Raw genomic sequence first — 25,426 nt, 5'->3', positions numbered from 1 at the left:
AAATAATATAAAAATGTCAGTTTGGGATTTGGGAACGCATATTTGAATGATATCGATACATTACTTGGGCTAAAAAACAACCAAAATTCCTGGGAATGGGTGGTTTTTTCCCCGACATCTGATTCATCTAATTTCGGGAAAAATATTAAACCCTAGTTATGGTCACTTGCATTATTACATTATTACATCATTATATTACTAGTATTGCTTTTTAAAGTCTCTAAAGTACAGATGCAGTGTCAGGTGATGAAATTTAGACTTAAATATAAGTCTAAATTTCAAGATATAATTGCGCTCATTGTTATTAATTGTTGATTAAGCTGATTGTTTTGAATGATGACATAATATCTGATGATGTGTAACTGCTTAGTTTATAGATAGTTTCATGTTTTGAGCATTCACCAAGTAAAATAGTTTTGCCCCAGTAGTAGAGTGATGTTATTTCATTTCATTCTTTGTTTAGTAGTTTTTGAGCTCATGTCTTTACTTTTCTACAGAAACAACTCTTCCAAATATGACAAAATCCCCCGCAAAGTTCTTACCCCAGGATCTCCTGCTGTCTACCAGCTGAAACCAAAGAAAGAGAAGATTGGAACTCTGACAAGAATGACTCTTGGTGAAAAAAATCCAAACAAGAAAAACAAAACCATCTTACTTGTTGGTGAAACAGGAGCAGGAAAATCTACTCTGATCAACGCTCTGGTCAACTACGCCATGGGAGTGGAGTGGGAGGATGATGTCTGGTTTCAGATCGTAGAGGAGAAGAAGAGAAGTCAATCAGAAAGTCAGACATCAGATGTGATCGTGTACCAGATCTTTGGTTTTGAAGATAAAACTCTGCCCTACTCTCTGACCATCATCGATACTCCTGGATATGGAAGCACTGGTGGGATCGAACATGACATGAACATCATGGAAAGATTATTTGACTTGTTCCAGTCAGAGGATGGAGTTCATGAGATTAATGCAGTGGGTCTGGTGATGAAAGGGAGTGACAATCGACTGAATGACCGACTGAGGTACATCTTTGATTCAGTGATCTCTCTGTTTGGAAAAGACATAGAGAAGAACATTGTCGCCCTCATCACACACTCAGATGGTGTGGCAGCTGAAAATGTTCTGGAAGCTCTTGATGCTACAAACATTAAATGTGCCAAAGATGAAGATGCAGAGCCTGTTCATTTTATGTTCAACAACCGCCAGAAAACACTGAAAACTAAGAAAAATAACGCTGCTCTAAATAGTGCATGGGTCTTAACAATAGACCAAATACGTCTATTCACTAATTTCCTGAATACAAATTCCCCTCAGAACCTGATAACAACTGTTGAAGTGCTACATTCACAAATCAGACTGACAGCCTGCATCAACAACCTGCAGGAGAGAATCAAATTGATTGATCTAAAACAGACAGAAATCCAACAGACTCAGGATGGTCTGAAAAACAATGAGAAGTTCACTGTAGAAGTTGATGAGCCCTACAGAGTTAAACAAAAAGTCGACCGAGAGTGGAGGTGGTGGGCACTTGGGTTAAATTATGGAGGAGCTGTCTGCTGTACTGTCTGTAAGGAGAACTGTCACTACCCATGCACACTGGCCTGGTATCCAGAACACTGTGTGATCATGAATGATGGCTGCTGCACTGTATGTACCGGGAAGTGTCCTGCATCAGTTCATGTGAAGGAAGAACAATGCATTGACTGTGAGGGTATATGTTCAGATGAATCAAGTCATGTCAAACACCCCTGGATCTATGTGACCAAGACAAGGAAAGTTCAGAAGACCACGCAAGATGTGAAGGAAAAAGCAGGAAGCACTTTGAAAACTCTTAAAAAAATCATGGAAGAACTTCAGCAAGACAAAGATCAGTGGTTGGAAGAGTCCTTTCAGCATGTTGTCAATCTGGAGGAGATGGCCCTGAATGTTAATTCACTGTCCATTCATGACCACTTGGCTTTCCTGATTGAGAAGATGAAGGAGAAAGGAGACACAGGGAAGGTACAGAGACTGAAAGAGATATTAAGTAAAATAGCTAAAAGTAAAGGATTCAAAGCACTGGTGCGATACGGGTTTAATAAACTTGCAGCAGCAGTTGAAACTGTGATGAACTAGATGATCACTGAGATCAGACAGCTGTGTAGAAAACGAGGTGTACACTGATTATCAAATGTGTTTCATTAAGGTTTCATTAATGTGTTATTAATGAAAACAGAGCCCTCTGTAATGACTGTTCAGTCAATGCAAGGCATGTTATATATTCTGATGTTAGTGTGATGTTGACAGAATAACTGGTGTAGGGACAGTAACTCGTCACTGACATATAATGTATAAATATCCATATAAAGCAGTTAAACATGATGTTTCCTTCTCTTGTTAATTAGTTTGTATTTGATGCATATTCATTAATATATGTGATTATATATTATATACCCTGGTGTTATTATGTGTATTCATGCCTAATGACTAGCTATAATATTTCAGAAGACAAAAACATGTTAATCCATTTATGTTGTACTTTGTTTTATTTCGAGTGATTAAATATCTTCACAGTAAATATATATTGTCTGAGTGTGGACTGGTATCTGGAGAGGTACCAGTCATCCTCCTGGAAACTACCTAACTGCTCGCTGTGCTGTGCATGTTAATCCATATTAATGCATGTCTATATGTTTCTCTTTGTTGTGGAAATTAAGCAAAATAACAACAATGTAAAAGGAAATAACTTCCCTCATTATATTCTGTTGTTCCTCATGAAATTACACCCTGACTGATGCAGATTTCTGTCAAATATTAATAAAATGTCTGTTTGAAATGAGTTTGCTCAGAGTGTCTTCACTGGATCATCAGCAGCTGTTTGAGTCTGTTGAACTTTCTGCTCAACTTTCTTCAATAAATGACAATTTGTCTTTGTTATACCAATTTATTTTATAGACATGGTCCTTGCCTCACTAGAAACACTCACATATATTCACATGTATACATAAAAAATCAGTCTAAAGTTCAGGTCAAACACAATCAAACTTGTGATTTTTAGTTTTTGATATCAAACATTGTTGATATAAAATAATTGGAGGATGTAGAGACAGAAACTCTCCACCTTTTGGTAATGTTTCCTTTCATGTTTCAGTACCTCAAGAAATGATCAGCCAATCAGAAACCCTCCTATTATTATTATTATTATATAAATACAGAAGATAATCAGTTTGGGGAGTCTGATAACTGACGATGTGAAACAAAGATTATTATCCAATCAGAAAGAGGATTTGAACATTTTTTATTTGGTGACTCCTTTTGTCTCAGTGAGTTTCTCTGTTTCTATTTATTATTTTATTGGTTGTTATGCTGATTGTTTCATTGTTTTAAACTGGGTTGTTATTAAAAAGTGTTCTAAAGTCAATAAAGTTTTCTTCATTTGAAGGGAGAAGATAAAGCAGCTGTGATGTTTCCTTTTGACCAGCAGGTGGTGAAAGAAACTAACTGGAGCTGGAAATTATACATCCTTTATAGTTTACATAGTTTAATAACATGGAAATATCATCACTGTCAAATATAAATCTAAGCACACTGTTAATAAACTGTCATATCATCTACCTCATAAAGAAACTGCTTACATTAATCATCTCATATTTATTCCAGAACCCTTTGCACTCGGCACTATTTTCTTACTCTTAACAAAGTCCATTGTTGTTGTATATATCTTTATGTCAGGGACAAAGCAATGAGGAGAACAGGAGTTTTCATTGAAAGAGTTTTTTTTATTAACCTTAAAAAATGCTAAACAATATAAACCAAGAACTTAATATCTGGGCCTTCTAAAAGATGTCAACAAAATATAACTATACTCAAAATAGCAACAACAAAACAGGAAGTGAACTAGCAGCACATGGTATCTCTGGATCGGCAGGCCCCAGGATTTAACAGTCCTTCACCTTTGGCCTTTCCTCCACCAGAGGCCTGGACTAACGAAGCTTAGCGGATTTGGTTGCTACGAGCTAACTTCAGGTTCAACCCGACCGGTGGATTAGTTGTTACCGGGTTCAATCGCCGTGGTAACTCATGCTGGACACCTAACCGTGGCAATACCTGGAATCTCAGATCAACATGTCCTGGATCTCTTTCAGTTATCCGGCTTGCGTGTGGTGGTTGTGTTGTGTGTGTGTGTGTGTGTGTGTGTGTGTGTGTGTGTGTGTGTGTGTGTGTGTGTGTGTGTGTGTGCATAAATCTGAATGTAAAGTAACTAGTAACTAAAGCTGTAACAGATGAATGTAGTGGAGTAACTAAAGTAACTAGTAACTAAAGCTGTAACAGATGAATGTAGCGAGTTAACTAAAGTAACTAGTAACTAAAGCTGGAACAGATGAATGTAGTGGAGTAACTAAAGTAACTAGTAACTAAAGCTGTAACAGATGAATGTAGTGGAGTAACTAAAGTAACTAGTAACTAAAGCTGTAACAGATGAATGTAGCTGAGTAACTAAAGTAACTAGTAACTAAAGCTGGAACAGATGAATGTAGCGGGGTAACTAAAGTAACTAGTAACTAAAGCTGTAACAGATGAATGTAGTGGAGTAACTAAAGTAACTAGTAACTAAAGCTGTAACAGATGAATGTAGCGGAGTAACTAAAGTAACTAGTAACTAAAGCTGGAACAGATGAATGTAGTGGGGTAACTAAAGTAACTAGTAACTAAAGCTGTAACAGATGAATGTAGTGGAGTAACTAAAGTAACTAGTAACTAAAGCTGTAACAGATGAATGTAGCTGAGTAACTAAAGTAACTAGTAACTAAAGCTGTAACAGATGAATGTAAGCGGAGTAACTAAAGTAACTAGTAACTAAAGCTGGAACAGATGAATGTAGCGGAGTAACTAAAGTAACTAGTAACTAAAGCTGTAACAGATGAATGTAAGGGAGAAACTAAAGTAACTAGTAACTAAAGCTGTAACAGATGAATGTAGCGAGATAACTAAAGTAACTAGTAACTAAAGCTGTAACAGATGAATGTGGATTAACTAAAGTAACTAGTAACTAAAGTAACTAGTAACTAAAGCTGGAACAGATGAATGTGGCGGAGTAACTAAAGTAACTAGTAACTAAAGCTGTAACAGATGAATGTAGCGGAGTAACTAAAGTAACTAGTAACTAAAGCTGTAACAGATGAATGTGTGGAGTAACTAAAGTAACTAGTAACTAAAGCTGTAACAGATGAATGTAGGAGTACTAAAGTAACTAGTAACTAAAGTAACTAGTAACTAAAGCTGGAACAGATGAATGTAGCGAGTAACTAAAGTAACTAGTAACTAAAGCTGTAACAGATGAATGTAGTGAGTAACTAAAGTAACTAGTAACTAAAGCTGTAACAGATGAATGTCGAAGTAACTAAAGTAACTAGTAACTAAAGCTGGAACAGATGAATGTAGAGGAGTAACTAAAGTAACTAGTAACTAAGCTGGAACAGATGAATGTGTAGGAGTAACTAAAGTAACTAGTAACTAAAGCTGTAACAGATGAATGTAGTGGAGTAACTAAAGTAACTAGTAACTAAAGCTGTAACAGATGAATGTAGCGAGTAACTAAAGTAACTAGTAACTAAAGCTGTAACAGATGAATGTGAAGTAACTAAAGTAACTAGTAACTAAAGCTGTAACAGATGAATGTGGAGTAACTAAAGTAACTAGTAACTAAAGCTGGAACAGATGAATGTAGCGGAGTAACTAAAGTAACTAGTAACTAAAGCTGTAACAGATGAATGTGAGGAGAAACTAAAGTAACTAGTAACTAAAGCTGTAACAGATGAATGTGGAGGTAACTAAAGTAACTAGTAACTAAAGCTGTAACAGATGAATGTAGCGGAGTAACTAAAGTAACTAGTAACTAAAGCTGTAACAGATGAATGTAGCGGAGTAACTAAAGTAACTAGTAACTAAAGCTGTAACAGATGATTGTAGTGGAGTAACTAAAGTAACTAGTAACTAAAGTAACTAGTAACTAAAGCGTAACAGATGAATGTGCGAGTAACTAAAGTAACTAGTAACTAAAGCTGTAACAGATGAATATGTGAATTAACTAAAGTAACTAGTAACTAAAGCGGAACAGATGAATGTAGCGGAGTAACTAAAGTAACTAGTAACTAAAGCTGTAAGAGATGAATGTAGATAACTAAAGTAACTAGTAACTAAAGCTGGAACAGATGAATGTAGTGGAGTAACTAAAGTAACTAGTAATTAAAGCTGGAACAGATGAATGTAGCGAATTAACTAAAGTAACTAGTAACTAAAGCTGTAAGAGATGAATGTGAGATTAACTAAAGTAACTAGTAACTAAAGCTGTAACAGATGAATGTAGCGAGTAACTAAAGTAACTAGTAACTAAAGCTGTAACAGATGAATGTGAGTAAGTAAAGTAACTAGTAACTAAAGCTGTAACAGATGAATGTAGTGGAGTAACTAAAGTAACTAGTAACTAAAGCTGTAACAGATGAATGTAGCGGAGTAACTAAAGTAACTAGTAACTAAAGCTGTAAGAGATGAATGTAGCAGAGTAACTAAAGTAACTAGTAACTAAAGCTGTAACAGATGAATGTAGCGAAGTAACTAAAGTAACTAGTAACTAAAGCTGTAACAGATGAATGTGCGGAGTAACTAAAGTAACTAGTAACTAAAGCTGTAAGAGATGAATGTAGCAGAGTAACTAAAGTAACTAGTAACTAAAGCTGTAACAGATGAATGTGCGAAGTAAAAGGTTACAATATTTCTCTCTGAAATGGAGTAGTAGTAGCGCAGTGGCATGAAAGAATAGACTCAAGTAAAGTACAAGTACCTCAACATTTGGGACTGAAGTACAGTATTGGAGTAAATGTACTTAGTTACATTTCAATAGTACTCTAAACTACTACAGAGTCCCCTGCTCCTGGAGAAACATTTGACCTACTTTTTATGACTTTGACCAATGAGCTGCGCTGTTGGCTCTGACCAATGAGCGGTTCTGTTGGCTCTGACCAATGAGCGGCGCTGTTGGCTCGGTAGTGTTCACCATGGTAACGGAACGCCTGTGCTGTTGTGTGTGTGTGAAACCAAACATTGAGAGACTGGGCCGCCTCGGTAACTCATCATAACTCATCATAACTCATCATATCTTCATCAACAACGGAGAAAATTCGACGTTACGTTTGACATCTTGATGTTTTTAAAATGCTGCTGAGTCAAAGAACAACAAAATGTCGGGGAGTTCACGGGACCGACGCCTCATTCAGTCGCTTTGGTGAGACACGGCGCACACACACACACACACACACACACACACACACACACACACACACACACACACACACACACACACACACACACACACACACACACACACACACAAAAACGGTACACACGGTTACACGGTACACACACACACACACACACACACACACACACACACACACACACACACACACACACGGCACCAACTGACAACTAGCTACGGTTTAAACCAACGGTCAGAAAACCTGCTAGTTAAACCATGTGTGTGTGTGTGTGTGTGTGTGTGTTGTGTATGTAATCGTATAACTAGTTAATATAGGTCAGAGGTATTAATGTACTGTAGGTGGATGTTTTTAAAGTAAATAAACCAAACGGCATAAAAAACGGATTTGAGATGTGTTTTATTTTAAATATTAATCAATCGAACCGCAGATTCAACATGGAAACAAACAAACTAATTTAAGGCTAAAAAACAGCCTGTGTTACATATATACTTCTAGCCAACTTCAGTCAGTTATTTTTGGGTAATTTGGTCGGAAAGAAACCAACATTTCTTATTATGAAAGTTTGGTTAAATGCATGTTGGTGAAGTCTCTGTCTATCACTGAGAGGAGGTAACTACTATAGGTCTATGGTCTACTGTTAATATTAATATTCTATCACTGGAGGAGGTAACTACTATAGGTCTATGGTCTACTGATAATATTAATATTCTATCACTGGAGGAGGTAACTACTATGGGTCTATGGTCTACTGATAATATTAATATTCTATCACTGGAGGTAACTACTATAGGTCTATGGTCTACTGATAATATTAATATTCTATCACTGGAGGAGGTAACTACTATAGGTCTATGGTCCACTGATAATATTAATATTCTATCACTGGAGGAGGTAACTACTATAGGTCTATGGTCTACTGATAATATTAATATTATATCACTGGAGGAGGTAACTACTATAGGTCTATGGTCCACTGATAATATTAATATTCTATCACTGGAGGAGGTAACTACTATAGGTCTATGGTCTACTGATAATATTAATATTCTATCACTGGAGGAGGTAACTACTATAGGTCTATGGTCTACTGATAATATTAATATTCTATCACTGGAGGAGGTAACTACTATAGGTCTATGGTCTACTGATAATATTAATATTCTATCACTGGAGGAGGTAACTACTATAGGTCTATGGTCCACTGATTATATTAATATTATATCACTGGAGGAGGTAACTACTATAGGTCTATGGTCCACTGATAATATTAATATTCTATCACTGGAGGAGGTAACTACTATAGGTCTATGGTCTACTGATAATATTAATATTCTATCACTGGAGGAGGAGGTAACTACTATAGGTCTATGATCTACTGATAATATTAATATTCTATCACTGGAGGAGGTAACTACTATAGGTCTGGTTCACTGATAATATTAATATTCTATCACTGGAGGAGGTAACTACTATAGGTATGGTCTACTGATAATATTAATATTCTATCACTGGAGGAGGTAACTACTATAGGTCTATGGTCCACTGATAATATTAATATTCTATCACTGGGAGGTAACTACTATAGTCTATGGTCCACTGATAATATTAATATTCTATCACTGGAGGAGGTAACTACTATAGGTCTATGGTCCACTGATAATATTAATATTCTATCACTGGAGGAGGTAACTACTATAGGTCTATGGTCCACTGATAATATTAATATTCTATCACTGGAGGAGGTAACTACTATAGGTCTATGGTCCACTGATAATATTAATATTCTATCACTGGAGGAGGTAACTACTATAGGTCTATGGTCCACTGATAATATTAATATTATCAACTGTGTGTCTGTGGTGACATCTCCTGGGAAATATCCTGTATTACACTTTTCCTCCATTGTATAAAGACAAGAAAATTAAAGTATGAATGCACACTATTTAACTATTTAACGATGAATGAGGAATCAGTAATCTATATAAAGGCTATAATCAATATTTTTCTTTAACAAACATTATTATAATCTTGGCTTCTGAGCAACAAAGTGAGGAAACAACCGGCTGAGTTTTCTGGCTGCTGATTGTGTAAATATGTGTTCAGGGATGAACTGAACTGAACTATGAAGTTCAAGAGGAGAAAGAGAGGTTTTAATGAAGTTATATCTCTGTCGAAAAGGAAGAAAGAAAGTCAGAAAAGTGACAAGAACGTCTAAAAAAGGAGAAAAAACTTTGGAAGAAGGAGACAAAAGTGTCAACAAAAGTGACTTTTTTTTTTCACAATAAGCTGATTAATATCTAAAGAATAAGTGTGTGTTTCGTTGATTTGTGTGTCAAACAGAGAGCCAAGTCCCCGTCCAGGGAGCCTGTGGACCATCTGATCCTGGACCGACAGAAGCAGGACGCTGCCAGAGAAGAGATCCAGGACTTCACCAAGAACCAGCAGAGCTTCAACATGAAGACTTGGTGGCTGCAGACTTCAGACCGACGCTCTCCAAGGATCCGGTCCAGAGACAAGTCGGAGCTGCTCTGACCCAGCAGGAGGTCCACGTGGACCAGAGGAGGGACAGGTTGGGCTCTTAGTCAACATTCCTTTATTTGGCATTTTAATGTTACACATACAAACTAAACTGGGTTTCACACATCCACCAAGAAAGCAAAAACTTTAAAATTACGAGCTGAAAAATGAAAATAGTTCATAAATCAGATAAGATTACACTAAAATATAATTTAATTTAAAGTTATACTGCCACCGGAGAGTTTCTTCTGACTTTTTCTTACTTTCGTAAGTTAATTAGACATCTAAATTTCCATGTGTATGAAAATTCACACTTTTCAGATTAGATTAAATTTTATTGTCATTTAGCAGAGTCCAGGTAGAGAGCCAATGAAATGCAGTGGACATCCAACCAGAAGTGCAAAAGAAGCATTAAATACCAAAGTGCAGGTTGAGTACAGTATTATTCTGTGCAGTTATGTAGACGATAGATATTAATTATGTACAACAGTGTAGAGTTAGATAAATACAGGTTTACCAGATTATATGTCTACAGTGGACAGAGGGTTATATACAGAGAATTAAAAAAGATATATATATATATATATAAATATATATATATATATATATATATATATATATATATATTAATTTCTTAATATACAGATATATATATATATATATATATATATATATATATATATATATATATATATATATATATATATATATATATATATATATATAACTTTGTCATACCAGGAGAGCTGAACAGACCTGGTACTTTGCCCTGTCTTTTGCACTAAATCAATCTTAAGTGTTGATCTAACCCTGCTGCTTAATTCTAAGTTTCTCCTCATAAGGAAGACTTTCAAATGGCTTCGCCAAAATCAGGTCGACAATATTAGCATTGTCTGCCATCGTGTGCAGTTTGCTAGCTGGCTAGCTCACCCCTACAACACTAGCCTAGCCTACTGTACGAATGAATGAATGAACAAACATCTAACAAAACGATATTAAACTCGAAGGAGGAAATGTAGGAATTAGGTTAAACTGAAACAAGGAATGTGGAGTATAATTGTATGAAATGTATGATGAAAATTGGCTAGCAATTTCGCCAAGCAAATACCAAGAAACTGGTTGCAGCAGTTTGTCTTTCAACTAGCTAGACTTGTAAAATCCGCGATGGGACTGAGCTGAGCTCTGCTTGAAGTTGAACAGTTTCGGCGACTTTTTATAGTACAAAATCGCTGTCAATCAAAATGAGATACAGTCCTTCGACAGACCCTCCAATCATCACGCAGAAGCCCAGCGTCCAGGCCAGCCCCAATGCTCCATTGACCCCCAGAGACGCTGAGCGTTCGTGGGTGGGACATAATGGCAGCATTTATCCAATGACCGTCTAGTTTCAAAGCGCTGAAAAAAACTGCTCAAAGCAGTCCCATTGAAGTCAACGGACGCCAGGCTTCAACAGGGAAATGCACTGAGACGCTACGGGAATGTATGAGAAGGAAATCGAGTCAGCTGATTCTGAACCAACTTGTCTTCGAGATTAACGTATTCTAACGCATTTTAGTCAATAAAATGTTAACACAATAGGACATATTTGACCATTTAAATTTTAGACATTTTAGGGGAAGCTGAGCTTCCCTTGCAGTCTTAAAGAAATCGCCACTGATATATATATATATATATATATATATATATATATATATATACAGTACAGGCAAAAAGTTTGGACACACCTTCTCATTCAACATGTTTCTTTATTTTCATGACTATTTACATTGTAGATTCTCACTGAAGGCATCAAAACTATGAATGAACACATATGGAATTATGTACTTAACAAAAAAGTGTGAAATAACTGAAAACATGTCTTATATTTTAGATTCTTCAAAGTAGCCACCCTTTGCTTTTTTTGATAACTCTGCAAACCCTTGGTGTTCTCTCAATGAGCTTCATGAGGTAGTCACCTGAAATGGTTTTACCTTCACAGGTGTGCTTTGTGGGGTTAATTAGTGAAAATTTTCCCCTTATTAATAAAACAGCAAAGGGTGGCTACTTTGAAGAATCTAAAATATGAGACATGTGTTCATTCATAGTTTTGATGCCTTCAGTGAGAATCTACAATGTAAATAGTCATGAAAATAAAAGGAAACGCATTGAATGAGAAGGTGTGTCCAAACTTTTGGCCTGTACTTTATTTATATATATATATATATATATATATATATATATATATATATATATATATATATATATATATATATATATATATATATATGCTGTACAGGTTTATGGCCAGGTTATGGAAAAAAAAAAAAAAATATTGTACAGTTTTGGGTGTTAGCAGTGCAAGGGCATTGATGAAACAGTGCTGGAGTAAATGTAAACAAGTAAACAATGCAGAAGTAAAAAAATAACAGTGCTAGACAGGAGGCGAAGTTATACATCACATGTAGTGTATGAATACATTTACACAGATTACACATCACATGTAGTGTATGAATACATTCACACAGATTACACATCACATGTAGTGTATAAATACATTTACACATGGATTACACATCACATGTAGTGTATAAATACATTCACACATAGATTACACATCACATGTAGTGTATGAATACATTCACACATAGATTACACATCACATGTAGTGTATAAATACATTCACACATAGATTACACATCACATGTAGTGTATGAATACATTCACACATAGATTACACATCACATGTAGTGTATGAATACATTCACACATGGATTACACATCACATGTAGTGTATGAATACATTCACACATGGATTACACATCACATGTAGTGTATAAATACATTTACACATGGATTACACATCACATGTAGTGTATAAATACATTTACACATGGATTACACATCACATTTAGTGTATAAATACATTTACACATGGATTACACATCACATGTAGTGTATAAATACATTTACACATGGATTACACATCACATGTAGTGTATAAATACATTTACACATGGATTACACATCACATGTAGTGTATAAATACATTCACACAGATAACACATCACATGTAGTGTATGAATACATTCACACATAGATTACACATCACATGTAGTGTATGAATACATTCACACATAGATTAGATTACACATCACATGTAGTGTATAAATACATTCACACAGATTACACATCACATGTAGTGTATGAATACATTTACACAGATTACACATCACATGTAGTGTATGAATACATTTACACATAGATTACACATCACATGTAGTGTATGAATACATTCACACATTGATTACACATCACATGTAGTGTATAAATACATTTACACATAGATTAGATTACACATCACATGTAGTGTATGAATACATTCTATCAGCACATTGGGGGGGCGATGGTCCAGGAAAAGCAGCGCTAACAGACCAGAGACTGGATCAGAACAGATGTGTCCACGGGGTCTGAACACAGAGACAGTTACAGTATGAAGTACTGGACTTATGGGAGCTGTGAGATGTGATGCAATACTTTCATCTGATATCCACCTGTCTGCCTGTCTGTCTGTCTGTCTGTCTGTCTGCCTGTCTGTGTGTCTCCAGGCTGCGTGTGCTGCTGGAGGAGGAGGAGCAGCAGCTCCTGCAGGAGATGGAGGAGAAGATGGAGACTCCGGTGGAGAGACAGGCGAAGATGAGAGAACGAGCCAAAGCTCTGAGAGAGAAGAGAGAGACAGACAGGCAGAAGATGGTCTCAGAGAAGATGGATCAGCTGTTCAGGTAAACAGAGAGACAGATAGGCAGAAGATGGTCTCAGAGAAGATGGATCAGCTGTTCAGGTAAACAGAGAGACAGACAGGCAGAAGATGGTCTCAGAGAAGATGGATCAGCTGTTCAGGTAAACAGAGAGACAGACAGGCAGAAGATGGTCTCAGAGAAGATGGATCAGCTGTTCAGGTAAAAGAGAGAGACAGACAGGCAGAAGATGGTTCTCAGAGAAGATGGATCAGCTGTTCAGGTAAACAAAAAAAAAAAAAAAGAAAAAAAAGGGCTTAGAAAAGATGGATCAGCTGTTGAGGTAAACGGGTCCACTTCCTCCACCCTTTCACATTAAAAGCCTCCCAGCCTGCTCTCATTAAGGGCCATTACAGAGTCAACGTGCTAACGCGACCAACGCGAACAAGCAACGCGAACAAGCAACGCGAGCGACGATCCCTTTATAGTTTAAACAGCGGACGCAAGTAGACGCAAGCGCCACCGAGCGTACGTGTGAAATGCAATACACCGGCCACACAACAGGGTAGCAGAGTGCTCCGGCGGGGTTCGGTCGGCAGAGCCTCCACACCGGTGTTCGGTCGGCAGAGGCAGCGCAGACATGAGCCAGACCCTCCCGGAGAGCAGCACTAGTCAGGGAGCAGCTGGCTGACTGACTTCTTTTTATCAGATGCTGGCATGTTTCCCCACCAGTACAGTGTGCTACGATTGGGTAGCACTGACCAATACATTGATAAAAGGTTGCTTAAACATGGTTTAGCAGGTTTTAAAATATATAAATACATTTGGGTCTCTCTCGTCTCTCTCCTGCTGTAGGCTACTTCAGCCTCTTGAGGAGGGCACACAGCATAGACTACACATGAATTCCCTTATCCATATCTCTGTTGGTCAGTTGTCATCACCGGGACTGGCAATTGGACCAAACGTGCAACTGGGGGTGATAAATTACGGCCATTGATTTTGACCTCGGCTGATCTAACACATCCATCAGCGCTGGTGTGGACTTTGACCACTCTGCCCACAGGCCAGGAGGCCCGGAGTAACTGGGGGTCCACTATCATTACTACAGTCCCAAGTGTAAGGTTGTCGGTGGGATGCTGCCATTTCTGGGACCTGGAGATGTGGTAAGTAGCTCCTGATAAATTGTGACCAGAAGTGATCTGCCATCACCCCGCTATGCTGCCACCGTTTTTGTGTCGCAGTGGTGGGAGCAACGATACTTGTGGCAGAGAGCGCCCCCCCTACATTAGAAGCATATTTTGGCGTCCCAGGGTCTGGGTCTGCTGCATCAGCTGACACATATCCCAATAGTTTAGAGTTAAGCATTTTTTCCACCTCAATCAGCAGTGTCAGAAGGACTTCCTCAGGAAGAGCTTCGGTCTCCATGACAACCTGTAGAGCAGTCTTAGTGGAACGGATTTCCTGCTCCCATATGCCCCCAAAGTGAGGGGCCCCAGGGGGATTAAACTTGAACGTGATCTGATGCTTAGCTAGACCTTCACGTACCTGAGGCTCCATGGCAGCGAAGGTCTCAGTTCTCTTTCTGCACCTCGGAAATTTGTCCCTTGGTCGGACAGGATCTCAGATGGGGTGCCACGACGGGCGATGAAACGTCTGAGGGCTAGCAAAAAGGCATCAGAATCAATGCTGTTGATCAGATCCAGGTGTATGCACTTTGTTGTTAGGCACTTGAAGATTACCCCCAAGCGCTTCTCATGGCGCCGACCGACCTTTACGGTGTAAGGTCCGAAGCAATCCACTCCTGTGGAGAAGAACGGAGGTTGGATAAGCCGCAGGCGTGCCGGTGGCAAGTCCGCCATAACTGGCACTGCTGGCTTGCCTCTCCATCTTTGGCAGTCCACACATGTCCTTTGGTGTTGCTTGATTGCCTGTCGACCCCGGAGAACCCAGTATTGGCGCCGCAGTTCGGCAAATAACCGTTCGGGCCCTGGATGCAGCAGCTTTATGTCAAACGCTTTAATGAGGAGACGTGTCACTTGGTGATTGCAGTCCAGGATAATAGGATGGATATCCTCCACGCTAGTTTGGTTCACATGCCGTAGACGTCCTCCCACTCTCACTAATCCAGTATGAACATCCATCTCCGGTGCCAGCATCTTCAATCGACTGTGTGATGATACTGGTTTATTGGCTTTGAGGGCTTTCATCTCTTTCGGGAAGCTGTAAGTATGGCATGATTGCAAGAGGTGGAGTTCTGCCTCCCGCGACTCATACTTCTGTGCATTGGCATCTGTTCCTGCCGCCCCGTTTAAAGCCTGCTGCGTGGCCTTTACCAGTTCTGACCAGTCTGTAAACTGGGTGACATCTTGGCAGCGACGGAGCTGACTGAGTTAGCCCACAGAAGACATCCCTTCTCAGCTCATCTAGAACCTCTGACTCTCGTACACTTGGTGGAGCTGGCCACTGCTCTACTGGGCCCCAGAGGAATGCAGGTCCTTGGATCCAGCGGTTTGGGACTGTGAGCTCAGCCAGCGTTTTGCCTCTGGTGACATCATCTGCCGGGTTGTTGGCTGATTCGACATATCTCCAATCACAGGGGTTAGTTAACTCCTGTATCTCCGTGACTCTGGTGCCGACGAAAACCTTGAAGCGACAGGAGTCAGATTTCAGCGAGGACAAGACTGTCGTTGAATCAGTCCAGAGATGGGTGTTCTTAAGTGGTATCGTGAGCTCCTTGTGCAGGAGGGAAGATAGTTGGGCCCCGGTTAACGCTGCACAGAGTTCAAGTCGTGGCATTGATAATTGCCGCTTTGGTACGACACGTGAGCGGGCCATCACGAAAGCGACATGAACCTTGCCTGCACTCACCACCACCAAGTAGGCCACAGATCCATAGGCCTGCTCAGATGCGTCACAGAAAACATGTAGATTGTATTCTGTGTCTGCTGGGTCGAACTGTCGTGGTGTCCTGGTGCGTACCTCCGAGGCAAGGTAATGTTCGCCAAGTCTGGTAGTTCTTTCTCCCAGTTAACCCATGCTGCCAAGAGATCAGGTGGGAGGTTAGGATCATCCCAGTCTCTCTTTTTTGCCCATAACTTCTGGATCAGAACCTTCGCCCCGTGTAGTGTATGGGATGATCACGCCTAAGGGATCATACTGGGTGGCCAACACACGGTACATAGTGTGCATGGTAGGCGTTAATGTCTCTAGCGGTCTGATCTTGTAGCACAGCCTATCAGGAAGACAGTGCCAACTCAGTCCCAGAGCTGGTTCTTGTGGGTCGGAGTGCTTCTCCAGAAGACAGAGGTCAGTGGTTTTGGATTTAGCTTCAGCAGGGAGATGAGAGACAACTGACAAATCATTACTTGCCCATTGACGGATCTCGAACCCACCAGTTTCCAGCAGGTTGCGGAGTTTGTCCACCAGACGTGTAGCAGCTGCAGCAGTAGAAAGGCTCCGGAGCTAGTTGTCAACGTAGAACAACTCTTCTAGAGCTTGCATAACGTCCTCATTTCCGGCTGCATGATCCTTCACATGCTTTAGAAGTGCGAAGGTAGCACAACAGGGGCTGCTAGTTGTGCCAAACGGCAGGACTTTCCACTGGTAGATGTCTGGGGGCTCATTCCGCCTTTAGGTTCCTCCAGGCGAAACGCACCAGGGGTTGGACCTCGGTTAACAGGCGCAACTGGTGGAACATCGCCTTAATGTCGCCGCTCACTGCTACGGAATGCTCTCTGAACCTCAAGAGCACCCCAAGCAATGACGGACTAAGAGCTGGACCTGGAGTGAGTTGGTCATTGAGGGAGAGTCCCTGATAAGTGAAGGAACAATTAAACACAAGCCTGTGTTTTCCGTTGTGTTCAACCAAGTGATGTGGAATAAACCACGACTCACGCGTCTGGGTAACTTCCTCTCAACTGAGCTTTTTGACGCACCCTGCATCAAAAAGCTTCTTTATCTCTGCCTCATAGATGAGCGCTTTGGCCGGGTCGCCTGCCAGTCTCCTTTCCGTACGCCGCAGAGTCGGCCTCACAAAGTCAAAAGGTGCTCGCAGTAGAGGTGCATTTTTGATACGCAGCAATGGCGTAGCATATCTCAAAGTGTCACCATCCTTCACACGAACAGCTTCTTGGTCCTGAAGTGACCGTGTTGCCATTTTCTCGCTCCTAAAGGGCAGGACATCGAGCTGCCACAAACACTCCACGTGTTGATAAAGGTCATCGGGAGCTGGTCTGAAGCAGGTAAAGTAGCAGTTGGTTGGCACTTGATGAGGCATGAGTCCGTCAGGCCCCTGGAGAGTCCAGCCAAGCTCTGTGTGTACTGCTGCTGGTCCGCCACTAGGGCTGAGACGTACAGGTTCCTTGGCCATGTTCAGGTGCGTGTTATCGGCTCCGATGAGGAGAAGTGGCTGCACTTTGCTGAAGGGCTGGATCGGGATTCCTCTCAGGTGGCGGTAGCGCTTCTGCAAAGCAGGCACTGGGTACGTATCACGGATTCAGGAAAGCTTGGACCCAAATGCAGTGTAGAGGAAATTTATTGAACAAAGAAAAATCTTACACACAGTCCTCAGACATGTAGCAAGGCAGGAACAACCAAAAGAAAACCGACTCCACGACAGCTCAGTTTCCATCAGCAAACACAGCAACAGAATAAAATAATCCGGCAACAGACAATGAAGACACAGAGACTAAATACAAGAGATAACGAGGACTAACAAGAAACAGAAGGCACAACAGGTGAAACAAATCAGACAATCACAAGGGCGGGAAAACCAAAAGACAGGAAGTAAAACCATACAAGACAGAAAACCAGACCTTCAAAATAAAACGGGGAACAGAGCAAAACAGACAAGACTATCACAATAAGACAGAACATGGAACAAAGTAAAAAGCACAAAACACCACAAACCCCACAATAACGGCCACAGTCCCAACCGGATCATGACAGTACGATTGTTCAGCCAATGTCAGGCGGTTAGCAGAGAATGCCCCTATTGTATATACAGTATGTCCTTTGTTTAGACGGTGATGCGATCTGGAAACTAACAGACATTGCTTGATGTGAGCAATGTCCTGTCTTATTGTTCTGAGGGCCATGGACTCAAGTTCTCCCGCAAACCCAAGATGGTGTGTGATGGTACGTTCGGCGCCGTCATCCAGAATTGCTTATGTATGCAATGATTTCTTTCCATTACTCACAATGACAGGAACGATCTTCAGATTTCCCCTTGGGCAAGCTGATGAGACTGTCCATATTCCTGCTGTAGGGCTTGCATTGCAGTGGTGTAGGGTTGAGCGTGATGGCGGCAAGCCTGTGCAATTAGGCGGGCTTCTTCCAGAACCAGCTGCTCCATGAGGACCCTATACTTGTAATGTTCCAACAGCTCAGCATGTGGCTGCGAAACTGTTGAGCCTGGTTGCATGTGTGCTGCAGCATATTGAGGGGGATAAGACAGATGATAGGAAGGCTGCAATGGCTGAATAGCTGCCTGAGCTGGGGGATAGGGCAGATTATAGGAAGGCTGCAACGGCCAAGTAACTGCCTGAGCTTGGAGATAGGGCAGTGCTAATCCACCGGCTACGTTGTGTGGTAGCGTGTGATGCTGATGACCATGTTGGTAATAGCTGACTAACCTGCTGTGCAGCTGCTGTTGGTGCGCCATAGTGTAGGTGTGACGTGGCTGACGCTGGTACGAAGCCTGGCTGTGTAGATACTGCCCATCCTGATTGTTTAACTGTAGGTGCAACAACTGGCATTGACTGTGTTAAGATTGAAGATGTAGGGGCAGGTACAGGTATTTGGTAAACTGGTACTGTACTTAAAGGCAGCTGGAGATTTTGACTAGTTATGGGCATCTGTTCTATGATGGGCTGTGACCAACTGGTGTATGTTGTCTGTGGGATGTATTGAGAGCCACCTGCTGCTGGAGCTAAAGCCTGAGGGGATGTATAGCTCATCTCTGACACTAGTGGATACACTGGAGACAGTGTGAACACGGGCGGCCCTGGCTGCAATGCAGAAGGTGGGACATAATCCCAAGCAATACTACTCACTTGTGTTGATCTGGGAACATAGGCAGGGGTGTGGGAGCTATGCGGAAGTGCGTGGAATTTGATAGAGCCAACAGATAAGGAGCCATCCTCCTCTGAATCCGCTTCACTTCCGTGCTGTCCTTCCTCTTGTCGGGAATGCTGACGTCCTAAACCTCCACTCAGCTGACTAGAGAGAGCTGACAGTTCTGCTTTGCCTACTACATCCTGTGTTCTCTGATCCAATCTCATCTGGTGCCCGAGCACTGCTGGTAACTGGTCACCTGTCAGAGAGTATGCTGGTTCCCCACTTGATGAACGCAGTTCTGGAGTGCTGGCACTAAGAGGTTTAGACATGAGCAAGGCTTGAGGTAGGTTCACCTGATAATCTTGCAGGTGTGCAGGAAGATGTCTGCTCCGTCTCTGTCTGAGTATTGTCGGTAGGACTGTTGCTGCTTCCTTTTCTGCCATTCTGTTCCACTGTAGGTGAAGATATCCGGCTCGAAGGACCAATGTAAGATTGTACTGAACTGAATATGTAAATCCTTAACAGTTGTAGGCCGGCTCCTCATCTACAATGGGTCTCCGGTTAGAGAGATAGACACAGGGGGCAGAGGTCTTGATTCCACTTAACTTTACTGGTGTTCAGAATCTGGTACAGTGGTTTGAACAGCAGGAACAGCTTTCTGGCTATGTAGAAAGGTGGTATGATGCCTGTATGGTATATGTATCTACGGATGTATGGTATCTGAAATAATAATCAGAGTAGAAAACAATAGTGGGTCAATGTGACAGCAAAATGAATGCATGTCATATGTCAAATGAATACAAAACTGTCCCGTTAGCATTAGCGCGTTAGCATTAGCACGTTAGCATTAGCTTAATAACAGTGATGTAGAAACAGTATAAACTCTACTCATTGAAATAACAACAATCAAACTCTCTAAATCGTCCTTAAACCCAATAAAGCTCTGCCACAGAACATCTAAGTGACTGAAACATAGGTTCTGGTTATTTAACAAACTTACATGTGCTCATTCACGCATACAATGTTCATTCCTTGGCTGCACCGAGTGGAATAACTCACTACGAAACAGACGCAGTAGTAAAGGACCCCAGTCTTGGCTTAGCTGCCCGGCCTAATGCCTGTCCCTTTATCTAACTAATACTGCCACCTAGTGGGAACAGTGGGAATTCAGTACAACTAGTATGTTTCCTGCAGTAATCTGATTACTGTCTCTAACTCCAGGGATCAGTGTGTACTAGTATGTTTCCTGCAGTAATCTGATTACTGTCTCTAACCCCAGGGATCAGTGTGTACCAGTATTTCCTGTAGTAAAGTAATCTGATTACCAGGGACCAGTGTGAGGAGCTGAGGACGGTCCAGAGCCAGCGCAGAGAGCAGCAGGTGTGTTTGGAGCGAGCAGCTCAGCTGGAGAGTCGGCAGCAGCAGCGCCAGCGCCAGCGGCAGGAAGAACAGCTGTTTGCTGAGCTGTGGGAGGCCGACCGGCGAGCCAAAGACCAGAAAGAGGAGCAGGAAGCTCAGCGGCGCCAGAACAGGAACCTTCAGACGCTGGACGCCATCAGGACTCAGATGGAGGCAGCGGAGCAGCAGAGACAGAAACACAAAGAGCTGAGAGAGGAGGAGGCTGCACTCATGGTTTGTTATTATATTACATATATTACATCATCACATGGTCTGTTATTATATTACATATATTACATCATCACATGGTCTGTTATTATATTACATATATTACATCATCACATGGTCTGTTATTATCACAGAGCTTTATATTACATATTATATTACATAGATTACATCATCACATGGTCTGTTATTATATTACATATATATTACATCATCACATGGTCTGTTATTATATTACATAGATTACATCATCACATGGTCTGTTATTATATTACATAGATTACATCATCACATGGTCTGTTATTATATTACATATATTACATCATCAGAGAGTTTATAGTTTACATGTGTCAAACTTGAGGCCCGTGGGCCAAACCCGGCCCCTCGCAGATTTTGATCCGGCCCGTATATCAATTTAGGTTCACAATACATGTCGGCTTGTGCGCCAAATCAAAAAGAGGGGAAAGTGTTTTCTTGATTTGCTAAATTCTATGATGGCTTAGGAAGTTTTTTTGCTGACTTTTGTTGGGCTTTATGTCGAGAACAATTCAACAAGTGTCCAAAAAAAGTGTCTAAAGTCTAAAAAAAGGAACAACAAATTGTAAGAAAGTTACAAAGAAGATGGAATAAGCAACAAAAATGTTGAAAAAAAGCTACAAAAATGACGGAAAATGCGACCTACAGTAAGAAGATATTTGACTTTTTCAATGAAATAAAAATATGTCATTAAACTCTCCATGTCTGGCCCTCGATGTGATTCTCTTCTTCTAGTGTGGCCCTCTGGGAAGTTGAGTTTGACACTTCTGGTTTAATGTTTACATGTGCATTCATATCTACATATAGAGTATATATAGAGATATATGATTTATAGAATAAAACACAGAACACTGAAAGAATAATTTTGAAAAAAAGTCAAATATTTTCAAAGAAAAAAAAGTTGGAACATTTTGAAAGAAAAGTCAGAATACTTTTGGAAAAAAGGCCAATTTTTTTGATAGAAAAAGTCTGATTATCAAAATTGTTGATCTAATGTTTCTGTGTTCCTTCAGTGGCCGCCCGCAGCAGGAGATGTTAAAGGTGCACTATGAGTTCCTGATGGTTTCAGCATGATTTCATTTTAGTCTCAATGGTAGGCATCCCTCGTTGAGCCGCTAGCTGCCTGGTCCCTGAACACACCGTGAAACAGCCCGGTCTCGGGAGACAACACAGGGCTCGTAAACGTCAAACAGACACTAGGGGCACAGGCTGTGCACCAAAATACAACACACCACGTTCCAGCCAATCACCGACAAGATGGTTGGGGGAAGGGACGGGGGTTATTGGCAGTTAGTCAGTTAGTCATGACAGTTACTGAAACATGGGGGGAGGGGCGAGCTTGCTCTGTTTAGTTTGGTATTAACTTGGAACGTCAACAGAAGTGACGTCATGCAGGAACTCATAGAGCACCTTTAACATGTTTGTGTGTGTGTGTGTGTGTGTGTGTGTGTGTGTGTGTGTGTGTGTGTGTGTGTGTGTGTGTGTGTGTGTGTGTGTGTGTGTGTGTGTGTGTGTTTGTCCTCCAGCGTGAGCAGCAGGAGATGTTAACATGTATGTGTGTGTGTGTGTGTGTGTGTGTGTGTGTGTGTGTGTGTGTGTGTGTGTGTCCTCCAGCGTGAGCAGCAGCAGATGCAGCAGCTCCAGCTGCAGCGTGAGCAGCAGCAGACTCTGCAGCAGCAGCAGCAGAACCGGAGGCAGCTGGATCAGGGTCTCCGGCTGAAGATGAAGCGTCTGGCCCGGGAGCAGCAGGACCAGCTGGAGCTGGACATGAGCATCCTGCACACGCTGCTGCAACAGGAAACGGACCACAAACAGGAAGCTGCTCACAGGAAGGTAAACACACCTGGAGTCACTGTAACTGCAGATGATTGAGGGCCCTGTCTATGGGCGTGCTGGTCTTACAGGGAGGTGTGTTCAGGTGCATTCTGGGCGTGCTGGTCTTACAGGGAGGTGTGTTCAGGTGCATTCTGGGCGTGCTGGTCTTACAGGGAGGTGTGTTCAGGTGCATTCTGGGCGTGCTGGTCTTACAGGGAGGTGTGTTCAGGTGCATTCTGGGCGTGCTGGTCTTACAGGGAGGTGTGTTCAGGTGCATTCTGGGCGTGCTGGTCTTACAGGGAGGTGTGTTCAGGTGCATTCTGGGCTTGCTGGTCTTACAGGGAGGTGTGTTCAGGTGCATTCTGGGAGTGATAAAAATTATGGTGCAAATCCTCCATCATAATAGCAATGCTCCAAGGTCCAAACGCGCCTGGCTTTTATAGGGAATGGGAGATGATCTCTGATTGGTTTATTGTGTGTGTGTGTGTGTGTGTGTGTGTGTGTGTGTGTGTGTGTGTGTGTGTGTGTGTGTGTGTGTGTGTGTGTGTGTGTGTGTGTGTGTGTGTGTAGGTGGAGCTGCGTGAGGAGCAGCAGCCCACGCCGTCGAATTTATCAGCGGAGCTGCAGAAGCAGAGGAGGGAGGAGGAGGAGACGGAGCAGCTGATGGAGGACAAACTGAAGGAGGTGTGGAGCAAACGAGGAGAAGGAGCAGAGCCGGCTGCAGAGAGAAGCCAGAAACAGACTGATGAAGGAAGTGATGGAGGCTCGCAGTCTGCAGATACTACACAAACGTAACACACACTTTATATACACTTCTATATTCATTTAGGTTGTATTTCTAGTGTCAGATCCCAACAGGAGTTATCTCAGTTTACAGAGACAGTAGGTCTAGACCACACTCTATCATTTACAGAGACAGTAGGTCTAAACCACACTCTATCATTGACAGAGACAGTAGGTCTAGACCACACTCTATCATTTACAGAGAGAGTAGGGTCTACACACTCTATCATTTACAGGAGACAGTAGGTCTAGACCATTGACTCTATCATTTCATAGAGACAGTAGGTCTAGACCACACTCTATCATTACAGAGAGTAGGGTCTAGACCACACTCTATCATTTTTACAGAGACAGTATAGGTCTAGACCACACTCTATCATTTACAGAGACAGTAGGTCTTAGACCACACTCTATCATTTATTAGAGATTAGTAGGTCTAGACCACACTCTATCATTTTACAGAGAAGTAGGTCTAGACCACACTCTATCATTTACAGAGACACAACAATTCTCAGTGGTGAGGAAAAACTTCCTTTATATATAATATTTTATACAGGCAGAAAACCTCAGACAGAACCTGACTCTTGGGGAGGTCATCTGCTGCTGGTTGGGACACAGAGTCACTGCTGAATGTTTTGTGTGTGTGTGTGTGTGTGTGTGTGTGTGTGTGTGTGTGTGTGTGTGTGTGTGTGTGTGTGTGTGTGTGTGTGTGTGTGTGTGTGTGTGTGTGTGTGTGTGTGTGTGTGTCTGCAGTGGAGCTGAACATTCAGAGTCAGGCGGAGTTGTCCAAAGAGAGAGACGAGCTGAACAGAGCGATGGAAGAGATGAAGCTGATGGACGATGAGGAGAAAAGACGGTCAGAGACAATCTTATTTAACTCACTGATTACATTTCCATGCACACTAATATTCTCATACATACTATTAACAGCATATACTGTTTCCTTTTTCTGAATATACTATCTTTAGATGAAAACCTGTGTCTTATGTCGCAATCAGAATCTGCTTTCGTGGTTTTTACCGTAGTTTGGACAGTTTACAGCTCTGAGTGTTAAGCAATGGGTTACTGTAATAATAAAACCAAGTAGCCGCGCCAGTTTGCAGGCTGATAAGAGCTGACTAGAGATTTCAACCTCGCAGACAGCAGCAGAGGGCTGAGTCCTACCAGGCCTAATCTTGCCTTGCCAGATGAAGTCCCAGCAGCAGCCCTTCCAGCAGAAAGCTCAGGAAGAGAGGGAGCACCGCCAATATCAATGTTCACTGCCAGTAAATCCTACAGGCAAAAGGATGTACTGCTTCACAGAAGTATGAACCATAAACTTTTTTAGGTTTTGTGTCAAATATTGTACAGTTGGTTATGAATTACCAGCATTGTGTTTGACAAAGGTAAGAATTAAAGCTGTTTAAAAACCTGCAAAGTGTCCACTCTAGTGAAATTTAATTATACTGTTTTTAGATTTAGATTACAGAACACAGAAAAACCTAATTCCTTAAGCCTTGATAAGGGTTTTAATTTGTTGCAAAGTATGAACATGGCTTTAATAATCTTATTGCTCTGAAAAACCACAATGATTTAAGAAATATCAAGGTGATACTTAACATTTATTGATTGTTTATGTGGGGCAGAGAC

The 25,426-nt window shown here is 41.3% G+C and overlaps 1 protein-coding gene and 1 pseudogene across 1 annotated transcript; both read left to right on the top strand.

Annotated features, from left to right (window-relative positions):
- The first annotated feature begins 477 nt into the window (after nt 1-477).
- Nucleotides 478-2,235, top strand: LOC120561869. Its single transcript, XM_039805187.1, has one exon. The coding sequence runs from the start codon at nt 478-480 to the stop codon at nt 2,110-2,112; it is 1,635 nt and encodes a 544-aa protein (XP_039661121.1). The 3' UTR covers nt 2,113-2,235.
- Nucleotides 2,236-9,210: 6,975 nt separating this feature from the next.
- Nucleotides 9,211-25,107, top strand: LOC120561868 (annotated as a pseudogene).
- Nucleotides 25,108-25,426: the final 319 nt, after the last annotated feature.

This window comes from Perca fluviatilis, chromosome 7 (assembly GCF_010015445.1).
Source record: "Perca fluviatilis chromosome 7, GENO_Pfluv_1.0, whole genome shotgun sequence".
In the NCBI taxonomy this organism is placed as follows: Eukaryota; Metazoa; Chordata; class Actinopteri; order Perciformes; family Percidae; genus Perca; species Perca fluviatilis.
This window is presented reverse-complemented; position numbering and strand designations above follow the sequence as displayed.